At 48.0% G+C, this 22950-nt stretch overlaps 1 protein-coding gene across 3 annotated transcripts in view; it reads left to right on the top strand.

The window, feature by feature from the left end:
• OGDH (oxoglutarate dehydrogenase) overlaps positions 1 to 21187 on the top strand; it is a 116559-nt gene extending 95372 nt beyond the window's left edge. For all 3 annotated transcript variants that reach the window (XM_088443338.1, XM_088443337.1, XM_088443339.1), the window contains exons 7-23: positions 32 to 178; positions 402 to 492; positions 1031 to 1210; positions 1292 to 1420; positions 2229 to 2408; positions 4626 to 4778; positions 4903 to 5005; positions 5266 to 5394; positions 5466 to 5616; positions 6515 to 6642; positions 7283 to 7461; positions 9157 to 9228; positions 16309 to 16434; positions 16890 to 16962; positions 17679 to 17842; positions 18183 to 18337; positions 19624 to 21187. In XM_088443338.1, coding sequence (XP_088299464.1) covers positions 32 to 178; positions 402 to 492; positions 1031 to 1210; positions 1292 to 1420; positions 2229 to 2408; positions 4626 to 4778; positions 4903 to 5005; positions 5266 to 5394; positions 5466 to 5616; positions 6515 to 6642; positions 7283 to 7461; positions 9157 to 9228; positions 16309 to 16434; positions 16890 to 16962; positions 17679 to 17842; positions 18183 to 18337; positions 19624 to 19744 — 2281 coding nt within the window. In that variant the 3' untranslated portion in view covers positions 19745 to 21187. The remainder of the gene's footprint in view (positions 1 to 31; positions 179 to 401; positions 493 to 1030; positions 1211 to 1291; positions 1421 to 2228; positions 2409 to 4625; positions 4779 to 4902; positions 5006 to 5265; positions 5395 to 5465; positions 5617 to 6514; positions 6643 to 7282; positions 7462 to 9156; positions 9229 to 16308; positions 16435 to 16889; positions 16963 to 17678; positions 17843 to 18182; positions 18338 to 19623) is intronic.
• The last annotated feature ends 1763 nt before the right edge of the window (positions 21188 to 22950 follow it).

Here is a 22950-nt window from a genome sequence, read left to right as displayed (position 1 = left end):
ACCATAGGATAATAATCATTCTCATGTGCAGGTTTGAGGAGTTCCTCCACCGTAAGTGGTCCTCTGAGAAGCGTTTTGGATTAGAAGGCTGTGAAGTCCTAATACCGGCCCTGAAAACCATCATCGATAAATCCAGTGAGAATGGTGTGGATTATGTAATCATGGGGATGCCGCACAGGTACCTTTTTGCTCCATGGGATCTACATGTGTAGCCATCTCTCAGCAGTCTGTGGTCTTCTTTCCCATGTCCTCCAACTTTCTCAGCACTTATGTCCCACATTAACCAATTTTACTGCATTGTCTGCACCTTCCCACTTTTGTTTCTCTTCATACATGACTCATGTACCCGGAGTTCTCAGGCATGTGTTGGTATAACACAACCTCTGTTTTCTGTCCCACAGAGGTCGTCTTAATGTCTTGGCCAATGTGATCAGGAAAGAGCTAGAGCAGATTTTCTGTCAGTTTGACTCCAAGCTGGAAGCTGCAGATGAGGTTTGTTTTATAAATGCTGACATTGCATATAGTAAACATGGTGATGTGTCCTTATTTCATAGCCTGGCGGATTCTACCTAGGGGCTGCAGGACTGAAAAGTCCCCAGTGAGCTCCGATCCTGGGGACCACACTGGCTCCGAATTAGCGCAGCAGCAATCACCCTTAGCAGGGCAGGCACAGGAGGGAGCAGGAGACAGGCCCCCTGTGTAGACGTGCACTGCATGTCACACACGGTTGGCAGACTCAGGGGAGGAAACTCCTCCACCTGTGGGACTGCCAGTCCAGAGTGTGATAGCATAGTAAGAGCTTCCAGCAGGAAGTCTCTTCTGTGCTGATCGCTGGCTGTAATGTGCTTCTAGGGGCTGCACGCTGTGCAGCTCTGGAAGCTGTTATACTCCAGCTATACTCCCCCGGCTTCTCTGGAGTCCGGGTCAGCACTGACCTAAGCTGCAGCTCCCCAGATAGGTAAAGGTAGGAACCGCCACTGGTTGTAACATAAGCAGAATAGAGTATGATATGCTCATGTATCTATTGTAGGGATCTGGAGACGTCAAGTACCACCTGGGAATGTACCACAGAAGGATAAACAGGGTAACTGACAGAAACATAACCCTATCTTTGGTTGCAAACCCATCCCATCTTGAGGCTTGCGACCCTGTCGTCCAGGGCAAAACCAAAGCTGAGCAGTTCTATTGCGGTGATACTGAGGGTAAAAAGGTGAGGAGCAGGAGATGGAGGAGGCAAGCTGGAGTTTTCGGTGGCTGACTCCTTGTACTTAGATGTTTCCTCTCTATACAGGTAATGTCTATCCTTCTACACGGAGATGCCGCATTCGCTGGACAAGGGATTGTGTATGAGACCTTCCACTTGAGTGACCTCCCGTCTTACACTACACATGGCACTGTACATGTGGTGGCCAACAACCAGGTACAGGGCTAGCTGCCCATTCCGCAGGAAATGTATGTTGCTGAAGTCTCGTGCACTTTATATGCCTTCCACCTCTGTGTATTTTATGTGAGCTGAAGTTCCTGTGCTTCTGCCCAACCTCCCACTATGTCCCTAAGTTACCACCAGTCATTCAATGAGCTAACAGGAAGCAAAGTACAACGCCTTCATATTTGCTCTTTGAAAGGTAAAACCCAGCAATAACAGGTTTGGGAATAGCACCCACTGTGACTATTTGGCAAAATGCTGATTGCTATATAGGTTCAGTCTATTTTTTAGCATTTAAGTATTATTAACAAACCACACACAAATTGCTCTTCCCACAGTCTTATTGCCTTTATTATTATTATTACTATTATTATTACCAGTTATTTATATAGCGCACACATATTCCGCAGCGCTGTACATAGAATATTCGGCCATTCACATCAGTCCCTGCCCCAGTGGAGCTTACAATCTATATTCCCTACCAGATGATCACACACACACACACACTAGGGGTAATTTTTGTTAGTAGCCAATTAACCTAGCAGTATATTTATGGAGTGTGGGAGGAAACCGGAGCACCCGGAGGAAACCCACGCAAGCACAGGGAGAATATACAAACTCCACACAGTTAGGGCCGTAGTGGGTATCGAACCAACGACCTCAGTGCTGTGAGGCAGTAATGCTAACCATTACACCATCTGTGCTGCCCTTTACCTGTTTGTGCTCATCCTGAATCTGCCATGATGTTGTTTTATACGTAGCAGACCTACCACTAAATGTAAGTGTTTTTCTGTATCCTCAGATTGGTTTTACCACTGACCCCCGAATGGCACGCTCCTCTCCTTACCCGACAGATGTGGCCAGGGTTGTCAACGCTCCAATCTTCCACGTCAACGCTGATGACCCCGAGGCTGTCATGTATGTGTGCAATGTGGCTGCGGAATGGAGGAGCACGTTTCACAAGGACGTGGTGGTGGACTTGGTACGTGGCTCTCCTGTATTCGCCCCTCCAACTATCCAGAGCCACTCGCACTTCAGGCACCTGTAAACTATGATTGTGTATTGTGGGCTTGTGGAAATGACTCACTGGGCCACTAATTCTATGGCCACGTATTTTCCCATCTGCACAGAGGAGTGAGTGGCTGTCTGCGCTGCAAGGTGACTTTGCTCTGCATCTCAGATGACTCATGTTATTATTGTTGTGCTAATGATTGTGCCTTTTATCTGCAATGGCACCGCTACTTACGTCTCACGTTCTATGAGACTTTCTGTTCTGGACAAGGAGCAGCTCATTTATGGGAACCTTGAATGCGTTCCCAAGTTCTCGTTGTAGTTGCACAAAGCAGAAGGCTGTGACGTGGTATTATTAGCTGCTTTCTATAAAGTGAGTAGTGTGCTCAGGCTAGTCCCAAAACATGCACGTAGTCCATTGTCTTTTATTACAAGCCACACAAAGACATTAGAAAAGGCTCTTTACAATCTTGGTTATTGAATACCTTCTGCAATGTTCAAACATATAGTATATTTAACAAAACAAATAACATTCACAAACATACATGTAAAGGTTCAATGCCATGTCAGCTTAAGATGTCTGATATTGTATTTACATTTTCTGTGCTAAGAGCGTAAGCTATCGTTCTCTGTTATCCACAAAAGGTGAATGAGGAATGTTGACTACACCTGAGTTTTTCATATAACATCTTTAACAATCATTGCAGCGCTGAAGAGTGGGGAAAACAGGACATGTATAAAACAGGGACATACAAGGTAGACAAAATAAATAGACATGGAAAAAGGGTAGGGAGGGCCCTGCTCATAGGAGAGCTTACATTATTGTAATTGGTAAAGGGCACATCTGAAATAGGTGTGTGACTCAGAGGGCAGATTTGGGGCATTACTGTGTGAGAAGTACAGACGAGAATATGGCAGGCACAAATATCTACTTAGGTTTTCAGAGAGTGTTGAAATATGATAGATTATGAAAGATTCTAATTGGTTATGGTGGGGAATGCACTCAGTGGGTATCTGCACAGGAGAATTATTGTAGGTAGGATGGAGCAGTAGGTGCCAAAGATACAAGTCTGAGGTAGATCTATGAGGACAAAAGGGAGAGTTCTTTGATATGAGATGGATGACCAGGGGTGTGGTTGCTGAAAGCTTTTATCTTACTGTTGAGGAATTTGAACTGGATTTGGAAGGACATAGAAAGCCAGTGTAGGGATTTGCACAGTGCTGCAATGTTAATGGTAGATTGAAGCGGTGATAGGTGAGCAGATGCCAGATAGGAGGAAGTTGTAGTGGGTCAATGCAGGACGTTAGCATTGCCGTTTACAAATATTGCCAGAATATGCACATTTCTTAAGTGGAGTCAACAGGACTGGGATGTGTGGAATAAAGAATAGGGTGAGTCAAGTATGACCCCATGGCAGCAGGCTGGGGAGACTGATGCAATTGGGGTGGTGATGATGAGGAAGATTAGAAGATAGGGGTTGATTATTTTTAAATGGATAGATCATGGATGGATGCGAGTTTGTGACAAACAAATCTTGTATTCCAAAGTGTATATAAGAAACAGGAGATAATGTGGGTAAGATTGGAGGCATTGGAAGTACGAGGTGGTTGGAAAGTGTTGGATGGAAGAGTAGCGTCAGCAGATAGGGGCCCAGGGGTAAATGTCAGCAGCAGCCATTAGGAGGAGAAGGGGAAAGAGATGTCATGAGAGGATGGTTTAGGGTTGTGTAGTCTGGTGAGTACGGTGGGTGCAGGAAACATAACAGGTCATAGGTGCAGACTAGTGAAGGGGGAATAATAATTGGGGAGGGAGAAAGAGGATGCTGGAAAGAGCAAAGCTGTTTAGAGAGAAGTCTGTGGATAAATGTGAATTGCCTTGGGTAGTTAATGAGAGATTGGGGAGGAACAACTGACCCAAATTTGATATATAAACCAATCTCTGTGTTTGAGGGCCCTTTAATAAGGGGTTGATCCATACCATGCTCCAAGTAAAGTTGACTTTTTTTAATCTTTCAATCCCAGTGCCCATGTCCCACACTACGGTGCAGCCAGCGAGCAAGCACACATGGTTGGTAAATGACTCCACTCCCCAAACAGCTGCCCATTTGATATGCTTATGTGATAATGTCAGCAAGGGTCATGGTGCAATTTTTATCTGTGTTTCTCAGCTGTCATTTGTCCTGTGCAGGTGTGCTACCGTCGGAATGGACACAATGAGATGGATGAGCCCATGTTTACACAGCCTCTGATGTACAAGCAGATCCGCAAACAGAAGCCGGTGCTGCAGAAGTATGCAGAGACTCTGGTATCACAAGGAGTGGTCAACCAGCCGGAGTACGAGGTAAAGGGCTCTGCAGTGTACCGGGGAGAACTAGTAGATTTGTAGTGTGGTATGATAATAACAAGCGGTGTATGTTTCTAAATAGGGAGTGAGGTGTCGTTCTAACTACATCTGTATATTACAGGAGGAGATAGCAAAGTATGACAAGATCTGCGAGGAGGCTCTCGCCCACTCCAAGGATAAGAAAATCCTTCACATTAAGCACTGGCTGGACTCCCCATGGCCTGGTCTGTATTTTAGCTGCTGCCCATTCACACTGCCCAGCACTATGTATACAGAGCGCAAGGCTATTCCATATCTGACGTATCTTTAAGTTTAGTGTAACTTATAAAATATTTGACATCTTGTTTTACGTTTTTAACATACACTTTATAGTGAGCAGTGAATTGTGCAGCAGAGATTCTGTAGTCCTGTGTTATCTATATACTGGCTGCATTATTGTAGATGTGATTAGGATAGCGGTACCATTTCCTCCATTGCTTTGCAGGTTTCTTCACTCTGGATGGGCAGCCGCGCAGCATGTCCTGTCCCTCCACGGGGCTCAGTGAGGAGGAACTGTCACACATAGGGAACGTGGCCAGCTCTGTCCCTGTAGAGGACTTCACTATTCATGGAGGTAAAGTTTGAACCCGTCAGCGTTTACATGTATGTTCTCTGTACATGCAAACTAACACTGTCTGTTCCCAGGACTTAGCCGCATACTGAAGGCTCGAGGGGAGATGGTGAAGAACAGGGCTGTTGATTGGGCCCTGGCTGAGTATATGGCATTTGGCTCACTCCTGAAGGAAGGCATCCACATTCGTCTGAGCGGGCAGGACGTAGAGAGGGGCACTTTTAGGTATTGGAGCAATGTTCCTTGTCATTCTCCGATTGGTGGTGTGGATGGGCTGTGTAGTATCGGTATGGTGGGGTCTGCTTCGATATTCATGGGACTGCAGCTCATCTCTGATGCTCTTTGAGGAATATTGGTTCATCCCACAGAATGGAAGCTTTCATTGTGTGTAGGTAATGGGGGTGCTGTGCACCGCTCTCCCTGACGCCATCATTACCTGGGGGCTGTCACGTGTGCGTCATCTGCTAGCGCACTGGGAATAACTTTTTCATTACTTAGTCTACACAAGTAAATGTTATTTTTCAGGACAGATAGGATTTTGTTTTGATAGCATACGAATACATATTTCATTTATATGGGCAATGGATATGAATGCTTTCCTGTAATTCCTCCCATAGTTACTTTTAATGAGTTGGTGCCACACAGAATTCTTACATCACAATGTAATTTCTTAGTTCTTCTGAATGTAGCAATACTCTGTAATAATCACAGTACTTTCTATCTGACCTTGTTATAGGGCCCAGGGGCAGAGGCGGACATATATGTTTTATTTTCCCTTATGCTATGTTCCGTTCACATATATGTACGGCAGATGCGTGTATCGTTTCTTAGCCTGCAAGGGTCGGGCTAGGCAGGTTTTCGATACTGGGGCCAATTTGTCATGTTTAAGGGAAACCATCACATTTACTCATTCGTACACACGTCTATGTTATTGTACAGGCTGATGATCTCAGAACCACCTTTTATTGCAGCAGACTGACCATGCATATACCCGCTTCATCTGTAATTGTTATAGTGTTGTGTCTGCTATTAGATTAATACATTGATGCAGAAAGTACCTGAGTAACGCCATTTTGGAACGAGTTGTATATTTTGCACTCATACATGGGGCTCTCTCCCACAGCCATCGTCATCACGTCTTACATGACCAAAACGTGGACAAGAGAACGTGTATTCCCATGAACCATCTGTGGCCCAACCAAGCTCCGTATACCGTCTGCAACAGCTCCCTGTCTGAGTATGGCGTGCTGGGTGAGTGTGCCACGTACACCTGGCAGCAGGACGGTCATGTCGGGAGCTGTGTTATCAAATAGAGTCACAATTATTTCCATACTCACATTTGAGACAAGACAATTGATAATGGTTAGTGTACATAGGAGGCTAATATAAGATTATGCAGACAGTACAAGGTTTGGATGGTGTCCGTACATAACTGTTACTATAGGAATAAAGGCTGGTGTTTGTCGGATATAATGCTTAAGGTGACTGCAGTGTCTGGATAGCATTTACTATAGGAAATGAAGGGACACTTGCAAGGGCTGACAGAGTGAGTTCTATATAAATAGGGCTTTGTGCACTGGTTTTTCCTATGAATCGCCACTGGGGGACGGCACAATGTGCTGACGTGCCCTATATGCTGGCATCTGCGTGGGAATGCTTGTTCTTGGCAGGTGTGCTCCCGCATCAGAGCTCTCGGCCTGGCAATAGCACAGGGCCCGTCACAGGCAGCTGCTCAGGGTCTGCATATAGTGTATTCTCTGCTGCTGTACGGACAGAGGGAGTGAGGTGGAACTTTGACGTATAAGTGTACAAAGTATTAATGAAAATGCATCTGCACAAGTCCTCTTGGATGGAAATAGGTGATGAAATCGCACTGTCTGTGTCTCCCCAGGATTTGAGCTTGGGTTTGCTATGGCCAGTCCAAACGCACTGGTTCTCTGGGAAGCCCAGTTTGGAGATTTCCACAACACGGCTCAATGTATCATCGACCAGTTCATTTCCCCCGGGCAGGCTAAATGGGTACGACAGAATGGAATCGTTTTGCTACTACCCCATGGCATGGAGGGAATGGTAAGGGATTGATCTGTTGATTATTACATATTGTTAAACCTTTGTGCATATTGACTGTGTGTGATATTTATGTTTGAATCAACATTTACCAAGTTGCTGGCCCTGGCAGGAGGCCATTCTGACTAAACTCACACTTAGGGCCATATTCAATATGGGGCGAGAAGTCCGATGATGTCATTTTCGCCTCTCTCCAATATCCCCGTATTCAATTACATTGACTTTTTGCCGGTGCGAAAAGTCAATGTTAAAAAACGGGGATAATTTTCGCCAGCCTTTTGCTGGCGAAAGAAAGTGCAGATTTGGGGTTTAGGGGTGCAGGCTTAAAAAAAAAGAGCCTACACCCTTGGGAATGCCTCCTTTAATATGATCTGTGTCAAAAAAAAAAATAGGGACATCCCAAAAAAATTTTGTTAAATTTTGGGATTAAAAATAAATAAATATGGGGAGCAAATTTTAAACTAAGAAAATAAATTCAGGGAGTGTTCCCAAGTATGCGGCAGGTGTTTTCAAAAATGCGGGTGGTAGCGGCAGGTGCATTTTTGAAGAATTTTCAAAATGCACCTTAGGGACTTAAAAATAGGCTTGCACCCATTTTCATGTACCCCAAATTTTATGCACCTAGTTTTTTTTTTTGTTAAAAGTGCTCTTCTTCACCCCTTCTTCCCTTTCGGAAAAAAACACATGCCGCGGTGATTTAAAAAACATACTTAACTTCTGCAGGCCAAAATGGTGGTACCCATAATGATCCCCCATGTCAGAACATCATTAGGGGGGTCCCTGGATGCTTTCCAGAAAATTCCCGATTTTTTTTTTCCAATACTTACCTTTCTGCCTGGTCCAGTTTTCGCAGCGTTCAAATTGAAAAAGGGGTAAAAGCGGGCGCGCGCCCGATACTTTATCCCCGTCAAACCTCCGATATGGAGTGAAAAGTCCAGCACGGACTTTTCGCTCACATATTGACTACCCCCCATAGATGGATGATGACTGCTACCATTTAGACCGATGATTGCCGTTGGTGATCAGACGCTGCATCTTCGGTACTGCACTCAGATCGGCGATGCCGGCTGGAGCCGTCTTTTTATTCAGGTGCCTCCTGCGCCATTTGCATATTTTAGCATCGCTGCTACGATCAGAAACACCGCCGCCATTCTATGAGGCACCACTCTGAATCGGGCCCATTGTGTGGTTGTGGTCCTGCAGGCTTAGGTAGGTTTCATTAGATGCCAGACATCCTAAGCATGATCAGTGTCACAGGCCACACAGGAATGGTTCTTTTCTCCTGCTCTGTACATAAGTTTGTGGACCTGTATGTATACAGAGAGTCCAGGTTTCAACCTTTTGTTTTAATCTAGCTGCTATAACATGTTTAAAGCAGCTACATTACAGAGTATAACTGTGACCATTCCCAGCTTGCTCTGATTGGCTCAGTGCGGTTTCTGCAGCCAGCTGTCTCATGCCCCTATTACATGCGATCTATAGAAACCTTTATTGGTATGGCATCCCTCTCTTTAGGCCTCTCACATGCCGGCAGGTTAGGACATGTTGTGTTGGTTGCAGCGGTTAGCCTGAGGAGAGTGCCTACTGGGTGCTTTCTCAAGACATGGTTAGATATGGTGATGAGCGTGTAATGTGATTACATGCATGAAGTTAGACTGTATGTGCCTGTGTGTAACTTTTTGTGTGTCTGTACCTCAGGGTCCTGAACATTCCTCTGCTAGACCTGAACGCTTCCTGCAGATGTGCAATGATGACCCAGATGTGTGCCCTGTAAGTCACTAGATAGACGTAGCTGCATAATATTACTGGGGGATAACAGCCTGTATCACACTGCTGAAATAATGAGATGGGGGCCTGTATCACACTGCAGGAATAAGGAGATGGGGGTTCACTTTAAAACACTGCTGGAATAAGGAGAAGGGGTAACCAGTATCACATTGCTGGAATAAGGAGGAGGAGGGGGACCTGTATCACACAGCTGCAATAAGGAGGAGAGGGAGGGGAACCTGTGTGACACGGCTGGAATAGAGCACTTTGGAGTAAGGAGGCGTTGGCCCCTTTATCACACTGCTGGAGTAAATAGGAGGGGGCCCTGTATCAATCCGATGAAATAACGAGGAAGGGGGCCCAATATGACACTGCTGGAATAGGAGAAGAGGGGCCCTGTATGACACTGCTGGAATAAACAGATGGAGGGGCACTATGACACCTTTTCAGTAAGGCCCCCCCTGTTTAACACTGTTGGAGTAAATAGGAGGGAACACTATGTAACACTGTTGAAATAAGGAGGAGGGGGACCCTGTATCACATTGCTGGAATAAAGTAGGGGGGGGTGGGTACTGTATGACATTGGTGGATTAAAGAGGGGTAGACACTATATCACATTGCAGAGGAGGGATGGGGAGTGGGCTGAATAACACTGCTGGAATAAGGAGGAGGGGCAGTATCACACTGCTGGAATAAGGAGAAGGGGCAGGGGGCAGTATCACACTGCTGGAATAAGGAGGAGGGGCAGAGGGCAGTATCACCTTGCTGGAATAAGGATAAGGGGCAGGGGGCAGTATCACACTGCTGGAATAAGGAGAAGGGACAGGGGGCAGTATCACAGTACTGGAATAAGGAGAAGGGGCAGGGGGCAGTATCACACTACTGGAATAAGGGGCAGTATCACACTGCTGGAATAAGGAGGAGGGGCAGAGGGCAGTATCACACTGCTGGAATAAGGAGAAGGGGCAGGGGGCAGTATCACACTGCTGGAATAAGGAGAAGGGGCAGTATCACACTACTGGAATAAGGAGAAGGGGCAGGGGGCAGTATCACACTGCTGGAATAAGGAGAAGGGGCAGGGGGCAGTATCACACTGCTGGCATAAGGAGAAGGGGCAGGGGGCAGTATCACACTGCTGGAATAAGGAGAAGGGGCAGGGGGCAGTATCACACTGCTGGAATAAGGAGGAGGGGCAGAGGGCAGTATCACCTTGCTGGAATAAGGATAAGGGGCAGGGGGCAGTATCACACTGCTGGAATAAGGAGAAGGGACAGGGACAGGGGGCAGTATCACAGTACTGGAATAAGGAGAAGGGGCAGGGGGCAGTATCACACTACTGGAATAAGGGGCAGTATCACACTGCTGGAATAAGGAGGAGGGGCAGAGGGCAGTATCACACTGCTGGAATAAGGAGAAGGGGCAGGGGGCAGTATCACACTGCTGGAATAAGGAGAAGGGGCAGTATCACACTACTGGAATAAGGAGAAGGGGTAGGGGGCAGTATCACAGTACTGGAATAAGGAGAAGGGGCAGCATCACACTACTGGAATAAGGAGAAGGGGCAGGGGGCAGTATCACACTGCTGGAATAAGGAGAAGGGGTAGGGGGCAGTATCACACTGCTGGAATACGGAGGAGGGGCAGGGGGCAGTATCACACTGCTGGAATAAGGAGAAGGGGCAGGGGGCAGTATCACACTGCTGGAATAAGGAGAAGGGGCAGTATCACACTACTGGAATAAGGGGCAGTATCACCTTGCTGGAATAAGGATAAGGGGCAGTATCACACTGCTGGAATAAGGAGAAGGGGCAGAGGGCAGTATCACACTGCTGGAATAAGGAGAAGGGGTAGGGGGCAGTATCACAGTACTGGAATAAGGAGAAGGGGCAGCATCACACTACTGGAATAAGGAAGAGGGGCAGTATCACACTACTGGAATAAGGGGCAGGGGGCAGTATTTACACTGCTGGAATAAGGAGAAGGGGTAGGGGGCAGTATCACAGTACTGGAATAAGGAGAAGGGGCAGCATCACACTACTGGAATAAGGATAAGGGGCAGGCGGCAGTGTCACACTGCTGGAATAAGGGGAAGGGGCAGGGGGCAGTATCACCTTGCTGGAATAAGGGGCAGGGGGCAGTATCACACTGCTGGAATAAGGAGAAGGGGCAGTATCGCCTTGCTGGAATAAGGATAAGGGGCAGGGGGCAGTATCACACTGCTGGAATAAGGAGAAGGGGCAGGGGGCAGTATCACACTGCTGGAGTAAGGAGAAGGGGCAGGGGGCAGTATTTACACTGCTGGAATAAGGAGAAGAGGCAGGGGGCAGTATCACAGTACTGGAATAAGGAGAAGGGGTAGCATCACACTACTGGAATAAGGAGAAGGGTCAGGGGGCAGTATCACACTGCTGGAATAAGGAGAAGGGGCATGGAGCTGTATCACACTACTGGAATAAGGAGAAGGGGCAGTATCACCTTGCTGGAATAAGGATAAGGGACAGGGAGCAGTATCACACTGCTGGAATAAGGAGAAGGGGCAGTATCACCTTGCTGGAATAAGGATAAGGGACAGGGGGCAGTATCACACTGCTGGAATAAGGAGAAGGGGCAGTATCACCTTGCTGGAATAAGGATAAGGGGCAGGGGGCAGTATCACACTGCTGGAATAAGGAGAAAGGGGCAGGGGGCAGTATCACAGTACTGGAATAAGGAGAAGGGGCAGCATCACACTACTGGAATAAGGAGGAGGGGCAGGGGGCAGTATCACACTACTGGAATAAGGGGCAGGGGCAGTATCACCTTGCTGGACTAAGGATAAGGGGCAGTATCACACTGCTGGAATAAGGAGAAGGGGCAGGGGGCAGTTTCACAGTACTGGAATAAGGAGAAGGGGCAGTATCACACTGCTGGAATAAGGGGCAGGGGCAGTATCACCTTGCTGGAATAAGGGGCAGGGGGCAGTATCACACTGCTGGAATAAGGATAAGGGGCAGGGGGCAGTATCACACTGCTGGAATAAGGAGAAGGGGCAGAGGGCAGTATCACACTGCTGGAATAAGGAGAAGGAAGGGGCAAGGGGCAGTATCACAGTACTGGAATAAGGAGAAGTGGCAGCATCACACTACTGGAATAAGGAGGAGGGGCAGGGGGCAGTATCACCTTGCTGGAATAAGGGGCAGTGGGCAGTATCACACTGCTGGAATAAGGAGAAGGGGCAGGGGCAGTATCACCTTGCTGGAATAAGGATAAGGGGCAGGGGGCAGTATCACAGTACTGGAATAAGGAGAAGGGGCAGCATCACACTGCTAGAATAAGGAGAAGGGACAGGGGGCAGTATCACAGTACTGGAATAAGGAGAAGGGGCAGGGGGCAGTATCACACTACTGGAATAAGGGGCAGTATCACCTTGCTGGAATAAGGATAAGGGGCAGTATCACACTGCTAGAATAAGGAGAAGGGGCAGAGGGCAGTATCACACTGCTGGAATAAGGAGAAGGGGCAGGGGGCAGTATCACACTGCTGGAATAAGGAGAAGGGGCAGTATCACACTACTGGAATAAGGAGAAGGGTTAGGGGGCAGTATCACAGTATTGGAATAAGGAGAAGGGGCAGCATCACACTACTGGAATAAGGAGGAGGGGCAGTATCACACTACTGGAATAAGGGGCAGGGGGCAGTATTTACACTGCTGGAATAAGGAGAAGGGGTAGGGGGCAGTATCACAGTACTGGAATAAGGAGAAGGGGCAGCATCACACTACTGGAATAAGGGGCGGGGGGCAGTGTCACACTGCTGGAATAAGGGGAAGGGGCAGGGGCAGTATCACAGTACTGGAATAAGGAGAAGGGGCAGCATCACACTTCTGGAATAAGGGGTAGGGGCAGTATCACAGTACTGGAATAAGGAGAAGGGGTAGGGGGCAGTATCACACTGCTGGAATAAGGAATTGGGGCAGGGGGCAGTATCACACTGCTGGGATAAGGGGCAGGGGGCAGTATCACACTGCTGGAATAAGAAGAAGGGGTATGGGGCAGTATCACACTACTGGAATAAGGGGCAGGGGCAGTATCACCTTGCTGGAATAAGGATAGGGGGCAGGGGGCAGTATCATACTGCTGGAATAAGGAGAAGGGGCAGGAGGCAGTATCACACTGCTGGAATAAGGAGAAAGGGCAGTATCACACTACTGGAATAAGGAGAAGGGGTAGGGGGCAGTATCACAGTACTGGAATGAGAAGGGACAGCATCACACTACTGGAATAAGGGGCAGGGGGCAGTATCACACTGCTGGAATAAGGATAAGGGGCAGGGGGCAGTATCACACTTCTGGAATAAGGAGAAGGGGCAGAGGGCAGTATCACACTGCTGGAATAAGGAGAAGGGGCAGGGGCAGTATTACCTTGCTGGGATAAGGGGCAGGGGGCAGTATCACACTGCTGGAATAAGGAGAAGGGGCATGGAGCTGTATCACACTACTGGAATAAGGAGAAGGGGCAGGGGCAGTAACACACTGCTGGAATAAGGAGAAGGGGCAGGGGGCAGTATCACACTGCTGGAATAAGGAGAAGGGGCAGGGGGCAGTATCACACTGCTGGAATAAGGAGAAGGGGCAGGGGGCAGTATCACACTGCTGGAATAAGGAGAGGGGGCAGGGGGCAGTATCACACTGCTGGAATAAGGAGAAGTTGCAGGGGGCAGTATCACAGTACTGGAATAAGGAGAAGGGGCAGCATCACACTACTGGAATAAGGAGGAGGGGCAGGGGGCAGTATCACACTACTGGAATAAGGAGAAGGGGCAGGGGGCAGTATCACACTGCTGGAATAAGGAGAAGGGGCAGGGGGCAGTATCACAGTACTGGAATAAGGAGAAGGGGCAGCATCACACTACTGGAATAAGGAGGAGGGGCAGGGGGCAGTATCACACTACTGGAATAAGGAGAAGGGGCAGGGGGCAGTGTCACACTGCTGGAATAAGGGGCAGGGGCAGTATCACCTTGCTGGAATAAGGAGAAGGGGCAGGGGGCAGTATCACACTGCTGGAATAAGGAGAAGGGGCAGTATCGCCTTGCTGGAATAAGGGGCAGGGGGCAGTATCACAGTACTGGGAGAAGGGGCAGGGGGCAGTATCACAGTACTGGAATAAGGGGCAGTAACACCTTGCTGGAATAAGGAGAAGGGGCAGGGGGCAGTATCACACTGCTGGAATAAGGAGAAGGGGCAGTATCACACTACTGGAATAAGGAGAAGGGTTAGGGGGCAGTATCACAGTACTGGAATAAGGAGAAGGGGCAGCATCACACTACTGGAATAAGGAGGAGGGGCAGTATCACACTACTGGAATAAGGGGCAGGGGGCAGTATTTACACTGCTGGAATAAGGAGAAGGGGTAGGGGGCAGTATCACAGTACTGGAATAAGGAGAAGGGGCAGCATCACACTACTGGAATAAGGAGAAGGGGCAGGGGGCAGTATCACACTGCTGGAATAAGAAGAAGGGGCAGGGGCAGTATCACCTTGCTGGAATAAGGAGAAGGGGCAGAGGGCAGTATCACACTGCTGGAATAAGGAGAAGGGGTAGGGGGCAGTAACACACTGCTGGAATAAGGAGAAGGGGTAGGGGGCAGTAACATGCTGCTGGAATAAGGAGAAGGGGCAGGGGGCAGTATAACTGCTGGAATTAGGAGAAGGGGCAGGGGGCAGTATCACACTGCTGGAATAAGGAGAAAGGGCAGGGGGCAGTATCACACTGCTGGAATAAGGAGAAGGGGCAGGGGCAGTATCACCTTGCTGGGATAAGGGGCAGGGGGCAGTATCACACTGCAGGAATAAGGAGAAGGGGCATGGAGCTGTATCACACTACTGGAATAAGGAGAAGGGGCAGGGGGCAGTATCACACTGCTGGAATAAGGAGAAGGGGCAGGGGGCAGTATCACCTTGCTGGGATAAGGGGCAGGGGGCAGTATCACACTGCTTGAATAAGGAGAAGGGGCAGGGGGCAGTATCACCTTGCTGGAATAAGGATAAGGGGCAGGGGGCAGTATCACACTGCTGGAATAAGGAGGGGGCAGTATCACACTACTGGAATAAGGAGAAGGGGCAGTATCACACTACTGGAATAAGGAGAAGGGGCAGGTGGCAGTATCACAGTATTGGAATAAGGAGGGGCAGTATCACACTACTGGAATAAGTAGAAGGGGCAGGGGGCAGCATCACATTGCATCCCCTCCCTTTGTTCTCAAATCAGCAATCGGGAAGCCGGCTGACATTATACCGACAGCCGGCTTCCCGACTGTCATTTCCCGGCGAGGGTGAAATGACCGGCGTCTAGATGTAGACGCCGCCCATTTCACCGGCGCCGGGAGACCGGCGCCCGGCATCCTGATCGAAGGGATGCCAGGCGCCGCTAGCAGACAGCCATGGGGGGTGAGGGTTAGGTTTAGGGCTTCCGGGGAGGGACTTAGGGTTAGGCTAGGGGGGAGGGAGGGTTAGGGTTAGGCACCCCGGGGGGAGGTTAGGGTTAGGCACCCCCCGGGGGTGTGGTTTAGGCGACGGGGAAGGGGGGGGTTAGGTTTAGGCACTTAGAGGGGGGATTAGGGCTAGGCACTTGGGGGGGAGGTTAGGGTTAGGCACCCCTATGGGAGGGTTAGGTTAGTTCATACTTACCTGGGGACGATCGGATTTCCAGCGCTGTCGGGTTGACGCTGCCGGGATCTGTTCCTCTGTCGGCCTGATGCTGCCGGGAATCGAACTGCCGGCCATGCGGCCGGCGGTATTACATACTGATTCCCAAAGGGAGTCCCTGTATGACACTGCTGGAATAAGGTGGAGGAGGCCCTGCATGACTCTGATGCATAGAGGAGAAGGGGAACCCTGCTGGAATAAGGAAAAGAGGGATCCTATATAACACTTACATTGCTGGAATAAGGCAGTCAGGAAGATGGCCCTGAATGAGTGTCGGGATAAAGGTGCTGTCTTACACTGTTGGAGGAAGGCAGTAGTAGTAGTGAGTGGACAGAAGTGTGTACAGTAAGTGCCAGTGGGATGAGTGCGATTTCTCACTTTTACTGTCTGTTTCCCCAACAGAAAATGTCTGAGGACTTTGCCGTGCGTCAGCTCTATGACTGTAACTGGATTGTTGTGAATTGCTCCACCCCAGCCAACTACTTCCATGTTCTCCGCAGACAGATCCTTCTGCCTTTCCGTAAACCGGTATGGTAGTCCGCATGTCCTTATCTCTTACTGTTTAGGCTTAATAAACCATGTAATCTGAATTTCTCATTCTATTAAAAAATAAACAGTAGTGAATGCTAGAAACTAGATTAAGTGTTATCCGCCTTCAGATTACATTTGTTTATTGGCTTGTACATGCCCGTCTGCAACATTCACTAAATAGATTTTCTTGCCATCTTCCATCCATGATTTGTCAGCTTTTTAATTTGCATCTCTTGTCTGCTTAATATATTTCTATCTTGTGAATGGTCTGAGCAATATATTTGTGGTCATTTCATCTCAGTCTTGTATAAATATTCCTACCTGTCCTCCTACAGCTCTGCTAACGCTGCTTTCCTGTGGTTTACTCAGTAGCGGTGTATGTATAGAATGTTACTCAATGATTGATCACTTATTGCTCCCTGTTCCACCCTTATTTTGTCTCTGTATCACAGCTGATCGTTTTCACTCCAAAGTCCCTCCTGCGTCACCCTGAAGCCAGGTCAAGCTTTGATGACATGCTGGCAGGTAAGAAGCAATGTCCATTTCATTAGGGAATTACAATGGTATTATGCATGTTTACTTGTATTCATGGTAATGATCATTGTGATATAACACTGGACCCTCAAAACATTTCTCTTAGTGATAGACTTACTCTGACCGTCGGGTGGCGAGCTCTCCTTACTCTGACCGTCGGGTGGCGAGCTCTCCTTACTCTGACCGTCGGGTGGCGAGCTCTCCTTACTCTGACCGTCGGGTGGCGAGCTCTCCTTACTCTGACCGTCGGGTGGCGAGCTCTCCTTACTCTGACCGTCGGGTGGCGAGCTCTCCTTACTCTGACCGTCGGGTGGCGAGCTCTCCTTACTCTGACCGTCGGGTGGCGTGCTCTCCTTACTCTGACCGTCGGGTGGCGAGCTATTTGAGCAGTAAATATATTACCACACATGCCATGCTTTAGAAAGACAGAAGATCCTTTGACACTCGTATCATGTCAGGACACCAGTCACATTGATTGGACATATTACACTATATGTCTTTTTAGATTTTGTTTCATATTGATCATCACGTGATGTGCTACTGCAGAAAATGCTCAGCGCTGAGTACCAGTTACACAGGGTTGCTGGTTATGTGACTGGTATCTTGTTAGCCAGCCTGTAGTATTAGAAATGACACCATTGATCTGATGTGTTCCGTCTATACCTCTGACTATGAAGTAACGCAGGCAACACATTGTCTTGCCGCAGGCACTCACTTTGAGAGAGTAATCCCAGACGCTGGGCCGGCCTCCCAAAATCCTGCTGGGGTGAAGCGCATCCTCTTCTGCACAGGGAAAGTGTACTATGACCTGACCAAAGAGCGCAGCACCCGAGGAATGGAAGCCGAGGTGGTCATCACTCGTGTGGAGCAGGTGAGAATTTTTTGCAGCTTTATACTGTATACTACAGCAGGTGTCACTTCTATTTATAATGGTTAAGTAGCTAGGGTGCAGTCTGTGATCTTTCCTAAGGCAGATGTACGCACCATTTTGGTCGGGATCTCCAGTTTGGTGCCAGACACTGTTCTTGGTGTCCATTGATTGCCAAATGATCAATACATTCCATAGGGATCTGCCCCCTTTGGGGCACCCTGAATAGTGTTACACTGACACTTGGGAGATAAATAAAACTTTGCACACCACTGCCTTATGGTATGTGATAATGTTACCTGCTCTGAGGTCTGTATCTTGTCACTGCCTCTCTCCCCTCTAGCTGTCTCCATTCCCCTTTGACCTTTTGGAGCAAGAGGTGAATAAGTATCCTAATGCCGATGTTGTCTGGTGCCAAGAGGAACACAAAAACCAGGGTTATTATGACTACGTGAAACCAAGATTACGTACCACCATACAGCGCACTAAACCTGTCTGGTGAGTACCGGATTCCTCCTCCACCTACATCAAGTACTTTAGTAGGTTTCACATACCTACTACTTCTAGATAAAGTAAACTCTTTTGTGTATTAATATGCATCTAAGCTCCGAGCTAAATAATGAGATACCTAGTGATATACCTGTTTAACCCGGCCTACCAAGCCAGCTGTCATGCTGACACTTCTCTTTCAATACATTCATATTCAGCATATACAAAGCAGGGTATACGTTTAGGAAGCCGGCGGACGGAATGCCAGCCGCCGGCTTCCAGACAATTTAATCCCGACGAGGGACAAATGACAGGCGTCTAAATCTAGACGCCTGTCATTTTACCGACGCTGGGAGACCGGCGCCCAGCATCCCGATCGAGCGGATGCCGGGTGCTGCAGGGGAGGGGGAGGTATAGATTTTGGGCTCCCAGGGGGACTTAGGGTTGGGCAACCCCCCAGGGGGTTAGGGTTAGGCTAGGAGGAGGGAGGGTTAGGGTTTAGACAACCCTGGGGGGAGGTTAGGGTTAGGCACCCCCCGGGGGACTTAGGTTTAGGCGGTGTGGAAGGGGGGATTAGGATTAGGCACCCTAAAGGAGGGTTAGGGGGAAAAATAGGTTAGTTTATACTTACCTAGGGACAATCGGGATTTGCTCCTCTGTCGGCCAGCCGCTGTCGGGATTTGAACCGCCGGCCAGGGGTCCAGCGGTAATTCATACCGATTCCCAAAGCAGAAACCACACAGAAGTAAGTAGTATCTAGTGACTTGTGCAGGTTAATGTTTTTTCATGTTATAAAGGTTGAGGTGATCACTGAAACTTAACACTTAAAATAACTGACTTGCTACACTTTGCAGTTTAACCCTTTTGCCTTGTAATGGCAGGGTATGTCTTATGTTCCTATCAGCACAAAATCTTTCTCCAATTGATAACCTATGACCTGGCCGTACATAGCCCGAGTTTCAGGTGGCGTGTGATGCTGCTGAGTGAGACAGTGCTGTAGTCACCTGAGTTGTCTGTTTATTGGTTCATTTGACCTCTGTTACATTAATCAGCTGACTGCTTATGAGTGATGTCAGTCATGTGACTAGTGCACTGTGCGTTGATAGGCTGTATAGTGGGTTTATACTGTAAATGGCTCTCTGGATGCAGTTAAAAATGCTAAAGGAGTTGCTTGTTTTATCTGCATGCATTTAGTGATTTATCACCCGACTTATTGGTGATGAGCACATTCTGTGTAATATACAACATAAATACACCTATTGCTTAGACCCTCCTGTCTCTTTCCATTGCTCCAGGTACGCTGGTCGTGACCCGGCAGCTGCTCCAGCCACCGGCAACAAGAAAACCCACTTGACAGAACTGAAGCGATTCCTGGACACAGCGTTCAGTCTGGATTCGTACAAGGACTTCTCTTAGTCCGGCCCCGGTGTCTTCCCTACATCTGCACTCCCGCCTTTCCATCCATGTACACTCACAGAGGACACCCCTCTCTCCGTCTCCCCTTGCCACCTACATGATTACAGCAGCTTTTTGCTGCTGGAAAACTGCCCACCATTAAATCTCATTAATGGGCCACAATGAAGCAGTTTTGTTTAGTTTATTTAAAAAAAAAACAAAAAAAAAAACGAGACAGATAATCAAAGTACACCTAAAGAATACGTGTATATACATATGTCCTGTTCTGGGGCTCTAGTTTTTTCCCTTAAATAATGAGAACCGCGAGATGATTGGCGTAAAACCCTCGTCATTGCTGGGCGGCTCCTGGTACGCAGCTGATACAAGAACCCAGCTAGATCCTGGCTGCAGGATGGGTGTCAGGCTGCGGATTTTTTTATGTCTAGGTTTTATACAAGTAAAGAGCTTTTATTTCACCGTTCTGTAGTAAACACAGAGTACTCTGGGCTCAAAATAGCAGTGTGGTCATATTTATTCCATATCGGGTGACTTGTGGTTCTCTGGCCGTAATTGGGCTACAGTGGCTGGACAACAATAGGTTACCTATCTGTGATCTATATATGAATTGGTAGAAAACCTCTCCAGCACCCCCACTGTAAATAGGTTTCCTCTGAATGAGCCCAAAGAATGACGGGTAGTAGCTAAGGACTTGTAGACCCACAACGTCTGAGGAGCTACTGGTTGTTAACCTCTGGTCTATATATTAAATGGGAAGAATTTGATTTTTCTCCTCAAAGTATTGGTGCATTCTGTTTGAGGAGGAATTCATTATATTGAACCACTTTTTGGCATCCAAATAATTCTAGAACTCCCTCAGCCGTGTTTTCTAGAGACCACTGTAGTTTATTCATAAACTGACAGAGAGCAATCACACAGCTTCTTTGGGCACAGCAATCCTTATCGGTAATTTTACTTATTTTATTACTTTTACTTTGGAACATACAATGGAGAATATTTTATCTGCCACCTTCTTCCAAAATGCAAGTCACTTAATAACTATTTTCAGCAATAATTTGCCTCCCATGCTATATGCAAGTTACGGGCAGTTAAATATAATTTTTATGGTAAACCACTATTTCCCATCCTGTTTCTCATTCACAACCATGCTAATATTTAAGCTTCTGAATGCACATGCAAGTGATTCACATGTTAGTCACTCATCCACAGACATTCGAACATGGCCGCTTTACCCAGCATCCTTTGCTGTTTGTATAAAATTACCTATTCCCTGACACTCTCTGGTGGCATAATGTTCATTTGGTTGAATTGAAGACAGCTCACCCATCTAATTGCATGTGCCAAATTCTGACCCCCACACAGGAGCGGGATGGCAATGAAAAGAGTTTTTCCTTGAAACAAAAAGGGCAAAACAAATCTATATAATAAAGAGGCCACTGACTTAAATCGATCTTATTTATTTTGTTAAAATAAATAAAAAAATATATATACATAAAAAGTGTAAATCTTTAATTGGACACATTATGCTTCTTGGGACTATCCCAAGAGGCATTTACCGGTAGGTTTTAATGAAACCATTTCTTCGTTTAATTCTATATTTTACACAGTTGGTATTTGCAAGTGTTCTCTCCAGGTGGACGTTTTGGCAAAGCCTGATAAGGCGTCTCTGTCCAGGTGGACGTTTTGGCAAAGCCTGATAAGGCGTCTCTCTCCAGGTGTACGTTTTGGCAAAGCCTGAGAAGGCGTCTCTGTCCAGGTGTACGTTTTGGCAAAGCCTGATAAGGCATGTCTCTCCAGGTGTACGTTTTGGCAAAGCCTGATAAGGCATCTCTATCCAGGTGTACGTTTTGGCAAAGCCTGATAACGTGCGTCTCTCCAGGTGTACGTTTTGGCAAAGCCCGATAGTGTACGTTTTGGCAAAGCCTGATAAGGCGTCTCTGCCCAGGTGGACGTTTTGGCAAAGCCTGATAAGGCGTCTCTGTCCAGGTGGACGTTTTGGCAAAGCCTGATAAGGCGTCTCTGTCCATGTGGACGTTTTGGCAAAGCCTGATAAGGCGTCACTGTCAGGGTGGACGTTTTGGCAAAGCCTGATAAGGCGTCTCTCTCCAGGTGGACGTTTTGGCAAAGCCTGATAAGGCGTCTCTCTCCAGGTGGACGTTTTGGCAAAGCCTGATAAGGCGTCACTGTCAGGGTGGACGTTTTGGCAAAGCCTGATAAGGCGTCTCTCTCCAGGTGGACGTTTTGGCAAAGCCTGATAAGGCGTCACTGTCAGGGTGGACGTTTTGGCAAAGCCTGATAAGGCGTCTCTCTCCAGGTGGACGTTTTGGCAAAGCCTGATAAGGCGTCACTGTCAGGGTGGACGTTTTGGCAAAGCCTGATAAGGTGTCTCTGTCCAGGTGGATGTTTTGGCAAAGCCTGTCATGCTGGCAGTTGCGGAGTATTAACCACTTGCCTGGCATGGTCGTATCCGATACGACCATACCAGACTGGGCTTTCCCTGACATGGTCGTATCTGATACGACCAGTCAGAAAAGCTCAGTGGGCGGCTGCTGGAAGATAATCTTCTAGCAGCCGCCTATCCCAGAGGGACCTTCCGGTCTCTCCGCACTCTTCGATCATCCCCGTGTCGTCCTCTCCCTCCCCCAGCCCTGCTAGAGCCTGCGGCTCCCACACCCGGCGGCTGCAGAGAGGAAAGAGCAGCCTGCGGGAATATACAAACAGCGCGCTGTCGGCGCTGTTATCGTCTCCCTCCCCCCGCACTCTAGCCGGCAGCCCTTTGGGACTCGCACCCGACAGATGCTGAGGTCAGAGCAGCCGCCGGGAAAATACATACCAGCGCGCTGTTATCGTTTCTCCCCCCGCCCTGCGAGCGACAGCCCGGCGAAGCCTTATCGGCGGCTGCAAAGTGTACAAAGCAGCTGCCAGGCGGGCAAGGAAGCCTCTTCCTCCCCTAGTCCTGCCTAGAGTCAGCCCAGGGGACAGCCCAGTGTAAAGCTCCACCCCTCAATGCATACCCTGTCCTCAGCAGGAGCTACAGTATAAGCAGCAGAGCCCTGGCCTATACATACATATATTATGCATGTGTGTGTGTGTATGTATATATATGTATGTGTATATATGTATCGATGTTTCTATCGATTGTTGAACCATCGGCCATCGAAAGTACAGTCAATGGCCATCACTACTATATACCATAAAATTGGTATTTT

The sequence above is a fragment of the Taudactylus pleione genome, unplaced genomic scaffold, assembly GCF_031769625.1.
Source record: "Taudactylus pleione unplaced genomic scaffold, aTauple2 ptg000329l, whole genome shotgun sequence".
NCBI lineage: Eukaryota > Metazoa > Chordata > Amphibia > Anura > Myobatrachidae > Taudactylus > Taudactylus pleione.
This window is presented reverse-complemented; position numbering and strand designations above follow the sequence as displayed.